Source organism: Ursus americanus, chromosome 1 (genome assembly GCF_024610735.1).
Source record: "Ursus americanus isolate L20-20 chromosome 1, mUrsAme1.1.p, whole genome shotgun sequence".
Classification (NCBI taxonomy): Eukaryota; Metazoa; Chordata; class Mammalia; order Carnivora; family Ursidae; genus Ursus; species Ursus americanus.
The window spans coordinates 51,419,910-51,434,899 of NC_142127.1; the positions used below are offsets into that span (position 1 = coordinate 51,419,910).

At 35.3% G+C, this 14,990-nt stretch overlaps 1 protein-coding gene across 1 annotated transcript in view; it reads right to left on the reverse strand.

The window, feature by feature from the left end:
- Positions 1–14,990, reverse strand: part of SP3 (Sp3 transcription factor) — a 55,586-nt gene that overhangs the window by 33,196 nt on the left and 7,400 nt on the right. The window contains exon 4 of the mRNA XM_087861519.1: positions 11,533–12,892. Within this exon, the coding sequence (XP_087717645.1) occupies positions 11,533–12,892 (1,360 nt within the window). The remainder of the gene's footprint in view (positions 1–11,532; positions 12,893–14,990) is intronic.

A 14,990-nucleotide genomic window follows, 5' to 3' on the forward strand; every position in this document is an offset into this window, starting at 1 on the left:
CTCTACAATATTCCATGATTTAAACTGCATAGTTACATCAGAACAATACTGCTATTATATTTACCAATGTTAAATAGATATGAGACTGCTTTGAGTATCATCTTCAAAGAATTACTCATGGATGTGTGAGTGCTATATTTCCATAGAATACTAAGAAAATAACAAGGGTTACCAAAAACGTACATTAAAAGTGATTTTATTTTGAAAGGCATGTAATATACTCTAGGTATTTTTCTAGATATAAGATTTATAAATCGAAATTCCCAATGTGTAAGAACTCTTGAATTATATCAGATGACCGTAAATCAATACAAACTAAACTGAAAAACTATGCTTCAAGGTTTCTAAATTATTTTGCTCAAAAAAAATCTAGTAGGGACGCCTGGATGGCTCAGTTAGCTAAGCATCTGGCTCTTGGTTTCAGCTCAGGTCATGATCTCAGGGTCATGAGATCAAGCCTGTGTTGGGCTCTGCGATCAGTGGGGAATCTGCTTGAGATTCTCTCTCTACCTATGCCCCTCCCTCACTCGAGCTTCTTTGCTCTCTCTCAAATAAATAAATCTTTAAAAAAAAGTGGTAACGACGGGGCGCCTGGGTGGCACAGCGGTTAAGCGTCTGCCTTTGGCTCAGGGCGTGATCCCGGCGTTATAGGATCGAGCCCCACATCGGGCTCCTCCGCTATGAGCCTGCTTCTTCCTTCCCACTCCCCCTGCTTGTGTTCCCTCTCTCGCTGGCTGTCTCTAACACCGTTGAATAAATAAATAAAATCTTAAAAAAAAAAAAAAGTGGTAATGAAGGATTAACGTCCTTAACATATAAAGATGTCTTATAAAAAAGAAATGTTAAAAATTAGTGGATATGAAACTTGAAAAAAAAAAAAAGAGCAACTGACCAAACATTAACAGCCAATAAACAGGCAAAAATGTTCAAGTTCCCCAATAAATGAATGCATAAGATTCTATTTATACCCTCTAAAATTTTGCCCATTTGATAAAATGATATTCCAGGATGAACAAAGTATGGAAAAGCTAATACTCATACAACGCTGGTGTAAGAGCATTTATGCAATATACAGAAAAGCCTTAGTTAACATTCTTTCACCTAAAAATTCCACTTCTAGTACTTCCGCATAAGGAAGTAATTAGAAATGTGAGCAAAGATTTCTATGTAACAAGAAAAAAATGAGAAATAACCTAAACACCTGACAACAGAAGATTAGTTAAATCATGGAACATCCATAAAAAAATTCTTAGTAATGAAACCAAACAATCATGTTGAAAACTACTGTGGGAAAATACACACAATACATTGTTTGAAAAAAGTTACAAAGCTTTTATGTATATAACCTCAATTTTATCAAGACACTTAATAGTATATAATATACACAGAAAAAAAGACTGGAAGATTATATAACAGAATATAGTATTTTTTTTCCTGTTTCCTTTTCAGAGCTGTCCTGAATTTCTTTATCTATGACTCTTTTCCTTTGCTACATTTCTTCTCCTTTTCTATTTTCTGTTGGACTGGTAATTTTCTATCTCCTGCCCCAATTTATAAGTTAAAAATTGCATTTTTATTCTCTTGATACTTACATCAAAATTTAAATTTCTGCAAAAAAGCTAAAACTATTCTCTACAAAGATTATCCTAAAAATGACAACGACCTTCACCCACACCTGGATTCCTTTGTTTTCATGTTTAGCATTCCATTTCTTTTTCAACAATATAAACATTAACTACCAAGAATAACTGCTACAGACTAAAACACAACTGATAAAATGAGTTCATAATGATATTCCAAAAAAATAAGGAGAATCTCTGATAGAAACTAGGACACCAATTCATTCCAAAACCAGATAAATAAAAGGAATGAATCTAATAGTTTATCCTGCCTTTCTTGTACAAACTACTTTTGGGTAACCAAATAGCTAATGAGGGAAAGTTTTTTATGGAAGATTCAAAGCTGTAACACAAAAGGATTCAGAAAATTAGAAAAATCACCATTTTACAAACCTTAATGAAATAATGAATCCAAATGACAATGAAAAGCTGGTAAAACATTAGCTGAGAAACAGAGTTGGAGGCACATCAACCAATAAAATACACAGTCCCTGTTTGAATCCTTTTGAACAAAGTAATTCTAAAAAGGCCTTTAAAGTTTTTTAAAATTTATTACTGAACTATAATTAACATAGTGTTATATTAGTTTCAGATGTACAACATATTGATTTGACAATTCTATACATTACTCAGTGCTCATCACAGTAAGTGTAGCACCATCTGACACCATATGTTATCACAATATTACTATTTTATACTCCCTATGCTGTACCTTCATCTCTATGGCTTATTTATTTTATAACTGCAAGTCTGTACCTCTTAATCCCCTTCGACTATTAAAAAGACTTTTTTTAATCAGCTGGGAAAAACTAAACATTGCAAGGATATTAGGTAATATTAAAAGATTACTAGAAATTTAGGGCATAGTAAATAATGGTACTGTGCTTATATTTTTAAGAATCCTTATTCATCAGAGCAGGTCTCAAACATTTAATTCTTCTAAACTCATGATCACTTTAACTCTTAAAAATTGCTGAGATGTCAAGGAACTTTTGTTGTGTGAATTACACCTATCTGGCAGAGGACAGGGTGAGGGAGAATGGTTAACTATGAAGTGGCACATGGGAACTGGTATGAGTGATGAAATGATACTATATCTTGAGTACAGTGGTGATTACATAACTGCATGCGGTTGTCAAAATGTGCAGAATTATGCGTGAAAAAGGATGAATGTAAATTATGTCTTTATAAAAAATGGGAAAACTTGTTTAAATATTTCAGGACCTCAAAGGGACTTTGTTTACGTAAGTATATATATCCATTTTACCATATTAGGAATCAAAGTTGGGAAAATTTTAAAGCTGTATTTATTAATTTTAAAGTAACAAACTCATTAAATGTTAATATAAGTAACATTTTAATGGAAAACAGATTTTCGAAAAAGTAAAAACAGGAAGTTTTTGCAAATCTCTTTAATATCTAGCTTATTAGAAACAACTAGATCTTCATATCCACTTCTGTGTTCAATCGGCTGTGTTATCACATATTGTGTAGACTCAGGAAAACTCCACTGTATACTATATATGAGGTGAGAGTAAAAGAGGCAAATAATGTCTTAGTAGTATTATGAGAATAGATATGACCTCACAAACCCCCATGAAAAAGGTACCAGGGGCTCCCAGACCACACATTGAGCATTCCATCAGTATTTTTGGGTAAAATTATACAATTCCTAAATTCTACTTTAAAATACTCCAGCAAGAGGGACACCTGTGTGGCCCAGCTGGTTGATCTCGGGGTCATGGGATTGAATCCCATGGAGGGCCGTGCTGGGCAAGGAGTCTGCTTGAGATTCTTTCCCTTTCCCTCTCCCTACCCCTCTACCCTGCCTCCCCTCTCCATACATGCACACACCCTCTCTCTAATAAATACAATCTTTAAAAAGAATAAATAAATAAAATACTCCAGCAGGAATAGAATTTTAAATGGCAGAAATACAGGAAACAAGACTGACAGAATACTGATAAATGTTGAAGCTGAGAGGTGGTTACATTAAGGTTCATTATACATTTTTCTGCTTTTATGTATTTTTGAAATTTCCTATAACTTTTAAAATTAAAAGTGTTTTATTGTCAGTTAAACTGTTAATTTTGGGTGCCTGGGTGGCTCAGTTAAGTATCTTGCCTTCAGCTCAGGTCATCATCTCAGGGTCCTGGGATCGAGTTCCACATAAGGCTCCCTGCTCAGTGGGGAGTCTGTTTCTCCCTCTTCCTCTGCCCTTCCCCACTGCTCATGCTAATAAAAAAAAATAAAATCTTTTTAAAATATTAAAAAATGCACTTAGTTTTTTAGCCACTTCTGTGATCACTATTATTTCCTCATTTCCCATTCATTTCCTCTGGAAACATTTTTCCACTTAATCCTTCAGTAGTTAGTTCAATAAGGATCTTTGAATAGTAAACTCTCAGGCCTTGAACTAAAATGTCTTCATTACATCCTAACTCTTGAGTATAAGTTTAATTGCATATAGAATTCTTGAAGGCTGGTTATTTTCTGTTGGTACTATGAAGATATTACTAAACCATCTTTTGGGATCTATGTGGCTGATGACAAATATGCAGGTCTATAATTTCTTTGTAAATAATCTGTCTTTTCTTTCTGCTAAATTTAAGATTACCTTGCTCCATAATTTCAGGGATGAGCTTATTTCTGTTTATCTTACTTAATACCTGGAAGTAAGATTTTCATCTGCAGACTATATTTCTTCAACACAAGAAAATTCTCATCCATTACCTTAACAAATACTGCTTCTCCTGCCATCCACTCTATTCTCTTTTTCTAAAATTCCTACATTTGTGGCTCTCAATCTGTATTACAAGTGTCTTGACTACTCGTTCATTATTTCTACACTTTATTTTGAGCAAATTCCTTAGTATATTACTATTGACTCACTCTTTTTCTACGTCTAGCCTAAAAGTTGTCCTGTTTCCTCCCTTCCCCAGCCCCTCCACAAATTTCTCTATTTTATCTAAGACAATGTTGACAAGACACAACCACCACCAGTAAAAAAGAAAAGGCACTGTCAATTAAACATTGACACAGCATGAATTTTAAGACGTACTCCGATTTCAGACATACTAAAATGTTCAACAATGTGTTTTAGAAGCAAGTGTTCCTCATTTCTAGGATTTCTGATTGTTTCTTTTACATATCTACCCTTGTTTTACAACTTCTTTTCTAAAAATGCTACAGCTTTCTTTATCTCATTGGCAATTATAAACACACTGATTAAATTCTTCAATAGGTTGTTCTTTCTTTAATATGACATGAATTCATTTCCAAACTATTGATTTTATTGGCTATCTTTCATAGATTTTATGTTTATCATATATTTTGAAATTTTGGTTTTCAGGCTTGAGTAAAATTCTTCTATTACAGCTCCATCTCTGGAATTTTTACAAGTGCTTCCACCAAGTCTCTTTGGCCCCAGTGGAGACCCATGTCTTATACTGGCTTTAGAGAAAATACTGGAGATATCACAAATCCAGACACTGAGCTAACAGTTCAATGGTTCAGACTGGTTCAGATGCTGATCACAGATTGTGTTCCTGTCCTCCTATTTCTTTGTGTCCTCTTCTCATTTCTGTTAAGTATAAGCCTCATTTAAGCCACATCTTGGAGTAACAGAGAGCAGCACCATTTTTTTAAGCTCTCCTTTAACACAAGGAAGCCCTACTCCAGTTTGGTTTTAAGTAGTGAAACTGATCCTTGGCTCTTCCTCATGTGCGGTTACTTTTATCTATATTAATAGGTAATTAAATAGGCTATAATTCCTGACCTAAATACTTAACAGGTATAGTCATCCTTATTTAAAAAAAAAAAGTAACTAAAAATTGAGCAAAATTGAGGAAAATCTGAATAGGAATGATTTTCCCAAGCTCTGAAATAAAAATTTAAGAAATTTTTAGAAAAAACATTTTTTTAATTTAGTGAAAGACCATGGCACGCATATACAGTGTACAGATTCCCCCATGAAGAACTCAGAACAAAGCAGAGTATACTATACAATACCTAACTAAAAGGTCCTCAGGTTATGTTTAATAATAAAACTTTAAGGTCTACATAAAACAATAGCTAGATTGGTCTCCTATTTGTGTAAGAGGGCTAAAAGATCTATCAACCACTTTAAAATCATCATGGATCACAGTTATTCACATTTTTTCCCGTGCTTTCTTTAGCTCTAAAAAGACTGCATTTCCACCATACACTCCGTTTTTCAAACAGGTTTGGCCTTTTAGCAATATCTGTACATTTCTATAATCAGCCAGTTTTGACATGATTCCTTAGACAAAACCAAAAACCATTACATTTATTTTGTTAGAATCGCCAATAAAAATGTTCCAGAAGACATTCCCTCCACCTACCATGAAAAAAAAATACATAAGGCTAGTATCTTTCTCCAAAAAATGAAAAAAAAAAAAAACATATTGGTGTAAATTAAATAGCACAACATCAAATCAGTGTAGTATAGAAAAACAACAAGGACAACCAAAAAAACCAAAAACAAACAAACAAAAAAACCCAAGGGCTGTTGTGAAAGCCTTGGGTCAGTTTGATCCCTTAGAGATTCCCTACCCAAATGTTAGAATAGTAACAAGATTACTGCAAGGAAGAATTACATTAGAGAATATATCTAAAAACACCTAAGTAGCTGGCACATCTCTCTCTCCTTTTTGCCCTTCAATACTTAAATTAACTATAAAAGTTTTAAAAACCCAACTTTTTGTAACGCTTCCATTCACTATTAATTTTTTAAAAGCACAGCTCCCAATTAGTCCACAACTATGCAGTTTTCCAAGGGTAATGGGATATTCCAAACATGAGGTTTTTGCTCTAAAGAAGTAATGATTTCCATAAATCTTTCTTCCTACCTCAACACCTGACTTTTAAATATGCCCAGTCTTAAAGGATAAATCTGTACTTTTATATAAAACAAAATCTGGTAAAGGACTAAAATCTGAGAGACCGAGTAAGTCTTGGTTTGAACTTTGGGGAAATTTTCTGACTAGAAAAAACTTTGGAAAGCCAGATAAATCCCCCATACTGTCTCTTCCCACCCATTTTCGAATACACAGCAATGGTAGACAAAGTAAAACATTAAAAACAGAAGTTCTCTAAATCAATACGCATTTTCTCAGTGAAAAAGAAACAAATAAATATCAACAGTGAGTGGGGTTGCAGCTTGGGCCATGATGAGCTGCTCTACATTCCAAGGAAAATGGGGATCTGGTTTCTAAGGGGTAAGAGGCACTAAACATACCCATCACGAGGAGGGGTCCAGAGTCAGACTCACTGCCTTAAACAGGCTGAAGCAGAGGTCATTTTTGTTAAAGGGGAGCTTAAGAAAAACAAAAAGTCAAAGAAATTACAGAGTCCCAGTAAAAAAATCTGTGTCTTCTCATTTATTGTGAAAATTATTACATTATTTCCATACTTACCAAATATAAAAATCCAAACCAATGATGTAAAAGTTTTAAGCATTTCCTCTAAGCATACTATGCTCTAACACAGACAAAAAATTTGTATTCTTATTTTCAGGTAAGACACATCCTAAAGTAATTTATCTTGCTTCTTGCCAATTAAAAAGACAGTATACCACGGGGCAGTTTTCCTATTACCAATTCTTCCCAAAATTAAAATTTCCTGGGTTTCATTACTAAATATGCTGTTGTGTACTATGCAGCATTTATTCTCATTCTCTTTAACTTTTATTTTCTCAAATTTTTTCCCTATTCCTTTAAAATTGGGACAAAATTCACATTTAATGGCCTTCTGCATTGCTTCCTTATTTTACCTTTCCTTGTCACCATTCAATAAACTAAATTACCACTTTAAAAAGTGCATTTTAGGGGCGCCTGGGTGGCTCAGTCACTTAAGCGGCAGACTCTTGATTTCAACTCAGGTCATGATCTCAGGGTCATGAGATCGAGCCTCACCTTGGCTCTGCACTGATGTGGAGCCTGCTTAAGATTTTCTCTGTCTCTCCCTCTGCCCCACCCCCACTCTCTCCCTCTTTTTAAACACAAAACTAAGTTTGTAAAGTAAAATTAAAAAAATAAATAAAAAGTCTATTTTGTATCCAATTCATACAAAGCTGCTATTTTGATAGTATTTTAGAAAGAAATCACTGTACTGAAGTATTTGGTGCTTTGTAACAATCTAATTCATAAATCCACAAAATCACAAATAAATCTCCTAGGATTTTTTAACATGTATAGATCTCCACGACCTTAATTTTGTTTAAGCTTTAAAAACTGATTCTTAAAAACTATCAGCTGTATCTTCAGAAAGTCTATCATTCGGGGCGCCTGGGTGGCGCAGTCGTTAAGCATCTGCCTTCAGCTCAGGGTGTGATCCCAGCATTCTGGGATCGAGCCCAACATCAGGCTTCTCCGCTAGGAGCCTGCTTCTTCCTCTCCCATTCCCCCTGCTTGTGTTCCCTCTCTCGCTGGCTGTCTCTGTCAAATAAATAAATAAAATCTTAAAAAAAAAAGAAAGTCTATCCCTCTACCAGTATTCTCAAACTTTGGTCTCAGAACTCCTTCTAAACTCTTAAATATTACTGAGGTCTCCAAACGCTTTTGTTCATGTAGATTATATATTTTAATATCTACCATATTAAAAATTATAAGAGAAACTATAATTTTGTTTTAAGAATAATAAATCCATTACATGCTAGCACAAATTAACATTTTACGAAAAACTATTTTCCAAAAATTTAAACAAAAGCTTAATGAGAAGAAAGACCATGTTTTACATTTTTGCAAAATTCTTAAAAAATGTTTGGTTAAAAGAAAACAACTAGAGTCTCATATTTTGCCTCTACATTCTGTTTGCAGCACGTGGTTTGGGGTGAAGCACAGAAAGAGTATCTAGTCTTACAAAGATACATGGCTGGAAAAGGAGTAATGTGATTGCTTTTCAGCATTCTTTGATACTATATACCAAACTTGGCAAATGGCAGTTTCTTATACATCAGTTGCAGTATAAAACCTGAAACCATATTGATAAACTTTCCACACACTTGTTATTGGTCTATCTCAAACTCTGAATGGATTTTTTTTTTTTTTTACCCCTGCATGATTTTGTAACATGAATTGATATTTGACAACTACTGGTTCACTGAATTATCATATAGATTTTCCAAATGCTGGCACATTTCTTTATAATACAGTACCCCCCCAAAATCCCATTTATTAATATAACTATCCATTTCATCAGAAGAGTATTTTATTAGTAAAAGCTATCAAATTCATAGTATAGTTTCGAGTTTTCCAAAATTCTAATTTTCACTGGAAAATCTGTATTTTACCATTGGTAGCAAATACTGTCAGGCTTTTTTCCTTTAAGTAACTGGCTCACTTAATTCATTTTTTTTTTTGAGAAAATATTTGCTCTTAAATACATGAATCTCTCAATAACCATAGTTTGTCAGTTGTTCTTTCAAGTAAAAACAGTCTTTCACGAAAGTAGCATATAATTCACCTTGCAACTCCTACAACTGCACAATCAAAAAAAATTTTTTAAGACATCTTATTTTGGTATACAACAGAAATGCTTTGTTGAAGCATACTTCCCATTTTATCACAAAGAATATTACAAAGACAAGCGGCAAGAACAGCAAATCAAAAATACAATGCGATACCACTTCACACCCATTAGGATGGCTACAATCAAAAAGAAAGACAATTATAAATGTTGGTAGGAATGTAGAGAAATTGGAATACTCAATGGTGTAATCCCTTTAGAAAGTTTGGCAGTCCCTCAAAACGTAAACTGTTACCATACAACCCAGCAATTCTACTACTTAGTCTATACTCAAAACAAATAAAAACATGCCCACACAAAAACTGTCCACATATGTTCACAGCGGCATTATTCATAATAGCCAAAAAGTAGAAACACTGTCCTTCAACCAGATATATACTGCATTTTATTCATTTACCTTACTGTGGAGTATTGTTCAGCCACAAAAAACGAATGAAATACTGACACAGACTATAATACAGATGAACCTTAAAAATATACTAAATCAAAGAAGTCAGACACAAAAAGCCATAAAATGTATTATTCCACTGATATGAAATAATAGGCAAACCCAGAATAGGCAAATCCAAAGAGACAGAAAGTAGATTAGTGGTAGCCAGGGGTTAAGGAAAGGGAGGAAATGAGGAGTGACTGCTGATGTGCATAGGTTTTTTTGTGAAAACACTCTAAAATTAGTGGTGATGCTTGTACAAGATTGTGACTACAGAAAAAAAACCACTGAATTATATAAAGAGTGAATTTTATGGTATGTGAATTGTATTTCAGTAAAGCTATTTTTTTCAAAAAGGAAATGCAGCACTCAAGGGTTGAGATTTAGTAAAAATAACTTTTCTTTTTCAAGATTTTTTTTAAATTTATTTATTTGACAGAGAGAGAGACAGCCAGCAAGAGAGGGAACACAAGCAGGGGGAGTGGGAGAGGAAGAAGCAGGCTCCCAGCAGAGCAGGGAGCCCAACGCGGGACTCGATCCCAGGACCTTGGGATCATGCCCTGAGCCGAAGGCAGACGCTTAACTGAGCCACCCAGGCGCCCCTAAAAATAACTATTTTGACTGGCTCATCAAGGTCATTCATTCTTTGGTGAAAATGGCATTTTTCTTTAACTGCAAGTACATGATCATGAAGAATACAACAACTAGTAGTACAGTTTGGTGCCACTAATTTCATTTTTGCTAAGACACAAGCCATCTTAGCCACCATCAGTGAAAATGTCAACACAATGAAAAAGGCAAATAACTTTAGTATTAAGAAAAGGAATCTGACATCAAGGACCTCTGAAAGGGTGTCAGGGATCCCCCAGGGGTCCACAGACCATGCTTTGATAATGGGTGCTCTAAACGACTGCTTCGGAAGGCTCAAATGCAATTAAAGGCTTGCCAAGTACAGATCTGGTAAGGCTTTAGAACAACTCCAATTTTCTAAATACAGATGACAAAATTCTCTAAAGAAAAAACGTAATCTCTATTGTGATAGGAATTATTTCAATAAATCAAATTCAAGTGTCCTAATGTAAGAGTTTGGAATCTTTGACTTAGTGGAAGGTTATAATAGTAGTACAATCACAAGAACCCAAATACAAAGGAGAAGTGTAAAGGTACTAAGGATTTAGTGCACAACAAAACATTCAATAACATACTATCTAAATCAACGACATTAAGGTAATGATGATACCATCTCTTTTAAACTGTATTATTCAATTTCTGCCAACATTCAAAGAGTAGACTTCTGAAATTTCTACCCATACTATCAATAACAATGTATCTAGCACAGTTCAATTTAATGTAAACTACACACTTGGAAGAATAAACTATCACAGAATCAAAGAATTTTAGGTCTGGAAGGTATCCTAGGATATAGTTACCTAGTTCAATAACCATTTTATAAAATGAGAAAACCGAGTCTGCAAGAGAAAACGTAATATGGCCACAATCACACAGCTAGCTAGTGGGTGACACAACATAAATAGTTTTGGCTCCCTGTGTCATGTTCTCGCCATGCCAACCTGACTCCCCACCCAAATATAATGCAAAAATATTTAATTTACATCACAAGAAGCACAACCAAGACACCTCACCTGCCAAATAAAAATTCTGTAATGCTTGACAGTACCAATCAGATATGAAAACATATATAACATTAAGGAAAAAATACAAATGTAATTTATGGCATAATGGAGAAATAAATTCTTGACTTCAAAACTTTCAGGAACAATCTGGAAGACACCTTGATGTCTACTTTTCAAACAAACGTAGGGAAATGTATCATCACCTTTGAGACAGCCAGATATTGAAAACACCTTAAAGCAAAAAATATCCCTACACGTTAACAAATCACTTATCTATGGCATGACATGACTTAAGACTCACCTGCAGGACTGTCAGCATTCTCTCCTGGGTGTAGCTGTATACCAGTAGAATCTATAGAGTTTACTGTAACTGTCTGTAGATTTGGCAACTGACCAGTGCTTAGACTAACTGGAGTTGAAGTCAAGGCTCCACCTGCTGCAACTTGACCAAGCGTGAGTGTCTGAACAGGCGTCAAAGTTATTTGTTGGGCAGCAGTATTCTGTATTTGCAAATTCTGCAAGTTCTGGACCCCTTGTACTTGAAATGTTTGCCAAGTTATCTGTCCAGAAGGGGTCACTGTCTGTGCCTGAATTAAAAAGGTTCCAGGATTCAGCTGCAACTGAAGATTTTGCAAAGCCTGTTGTGATATATTCTGACCACTGGCTTGCACACCGTGGATTGTCTGTGGTGTAATACCTTGCACAATTTGGGCTTGACTGGTTGGCTGCTGAGACTCTGGAAGTTGTAGATGTTGTACAACAGGCTGTGCTGTAGAAACCTGAATATTCTGAGCCTGTGTCTCTTCAGAAACAGGCGACTGGATATAATTTCCCTGAAGATCTGAAGAATGGACTTGCCCACTAGAAGTAGTCAAGCTATTTGTGTTTTGTTGTAATATACCTGTACTATCTATAGTAACAGGCAACTGTGATGAAGATGATGTTGGCACAAATAAATCTGTATCAGTATTAGTTTCATTAATATCAGGAGAAACCCGCTCACCAGTCCTTTCTGAATTGTCTGAACTATCCATAGCTTGTCCTGTGTTTATCAAATGTCCATCGGCATTAATGCCTGCAGTCATTGTCTGAGAACTGCCCGAGAGTCCCAAAGAATCTAGATCGACACTATTGATTGGTACAAAGGTAATATTTCCTGGCAGACCAAGAGGCACATTAGCAACTACTTGGGTTTGGCCAGGAAAAGATGAACCACCAATTGCAACTCCCTGAACCTGGACTTGACCAGTCTGTGGTATGAGATTCTGGATATTAGCAGGAGGTGTTCCAGAAGCAAGCAAGGTTTGATTAGAGCCAGGAATGATCTGAATTTGGCCACTTTCTTGATTTATACCCCCATTATCTGAAGAGCCTGTGAAACCAATCTGAACCTGCTGACCATCTGTTGACTGAATCTGTGGTATTACTTGATATTGAACATTGGACACTGTACCATTTGATGAATCTGATCCTGGCGCAACTGAAAATATTTGTTGATTCTGCAAATTCTGAAGGGGAAGGACATACTGCCCACTCGAAGTAGCAGCACTTGGAATCTGTACTAGATTACCAGCTTCATCTTTTATAGTTGTAGGTGTGGCTGACAAAACCTCCCATCGGTTTGGTGCTCCTCCTAACTGTGCAGAAGTCAAATCACCTGTCTGGATAAAGAAAACAAAAAATGTTATGTGATATATATTTGTGGCATATTTAAACCAGTCCTCAAAAAAAAAATCTAAGAACTGACGGAAATTCTACTACCCGAAATTAAAAATTCTCTTAATAACACAGCAGACTTCAAATACTGAAGCAGTACTATATAAACTATAATAATCATTACTTCCAATTTTGTTAGTTACTGCAAAGATAACCCATGTTATTTGAGCAGGAAAAAATTTTCAGAGTAATCTTTGTTTTATGAACTGGTCTTCTAATTCCTCACCTATGACCTCTAATCCATACAGTTAAATCAATAAAAGTATAAATGGCTAGAAAAGATTATGGACAGCTCAAACCAAATATCTCAAACACTGAAGAGTTAAAAAAAAATGATAACCTACTAAAATATGTATCACTAATTAGGTACATTATATTTGTATACAAAAAAGAAACATAACTAGTACAGTGTTATCAAGTCATCTGAGTTAGAAAAGTTAAGTTTTGTGTATTATTGCTGTAAACCTTAAGTCAAACTATTTAAGCTACTCTTGCACGGCATGCATTAATGTCCTCCAGAGTAAACTCTTGGCTAAGGCTATTCAATTAGCAAGCCATCAAATTCTTTACTTTTCCCATGAACTACCAAAACAAAAACAAAAACAAAAAATGAGACCTTAAAATTTTTTAACGAGGAAAGATTATTGCCCAGGGCAAAGTCACTCCATCTGAAAGGTTTTTCTAGAATCTAAAAGCTGGAGAATACAGACTATGGTTTTACCTACTACTCTATTTATGTTTGCAGTAAGATGATAGACATATACACTGTGCATTCTGTGACGTGATAGAATTCTCAGTTATCATCCTCGTACTTTATGGATTAGACAACACTGGAAAAATACCAACACAGGAAAGCAGAAAGCAATAAAATCTTACACATCAATGTCAAAGAGTAAAAATTCTTTAAGGGAATAAAGTAATGCCTCACACTGGAGCCATTCGTTTAATGCCAAGTACTATGATAGTGATTTATAAGATTATATGATCTACTCCTTACAACAATCCTGTAAGGTAGGTGTTATCACTATCCTCATTTCGCAAATGAAATAACTGAGAAACAAAATCACACAGGTCTCAAACGGCCAAGACAGGATTTAAAACTAGGCCAAGTCTAACTCCAGAAGTCAGGCCTTTAATTCTACACCAAGCTTGTCTCCCACTAAGAGTAAAGATATGAGGAATGAGATCCTGTATGAATCACCCTCAAAATAAAGCCATTGCTATGCCACTTCCTTCTAAATCTATATGCAATTTCCTGTGGCTCTGTGTATCACCAGACAATGAAAACATAAGCATATCTAGCCCAGAATTCTCAACATAAAACCCACATCTGGGTTTCAAGAAATCTCTGAATCCTCTAAATGAACATAGCAACTTTTTGAGAAAGTGCAATTGGGGGACAGAGGGATATCTAGGGTTTCATCATATTCTCAAAGGAGGTGTACGACCACACAAAAAGGTTAAGACATACGCTGTTCTCTCAGTATGAACCATTCCACAAAATTTAATACAAATATTATAGAACCAGAAGATTTTAAGAGTTTCTTAAACTACATAATTTTCGTGCAGATGCGTAGTTGAAAAGCATGTATTTCAATGGATGAACCACAATTTTTTTTTTTTAAAGATTTTATTTATTTGACCGAGAGAGACACAGCGAGAAAGGGAGCAAAAGCAGGGGGAGCGGGAGAGGGAGAAGCAGGCTTCCTGCTGAGCAGGGAGCCCGACGTGGGGCTCGATCCCAGGACCCTGGGATCATGACCTGAGCCGAAGGCAGACGCTTAATGACTGAGCCACCCAGGTGCCCCTGCATGAACCACAATTTAATGATTCAAGAGATTTGAGCATATCTGCCAAGCTGAAATAAGCATATGAGTAAGCTCATGAAATAAACAATCTCTATTTCAAATGGTTCCCAATTTATCCAAGCAGACATACACATACATGCTACTACTATGTGAATAGTGGTGTGCACTAGCCATATGATCAAAACGCTTTTTGGAAACACAGAAGATGGAAGGGAAAAAAAAAGATTTCACACAA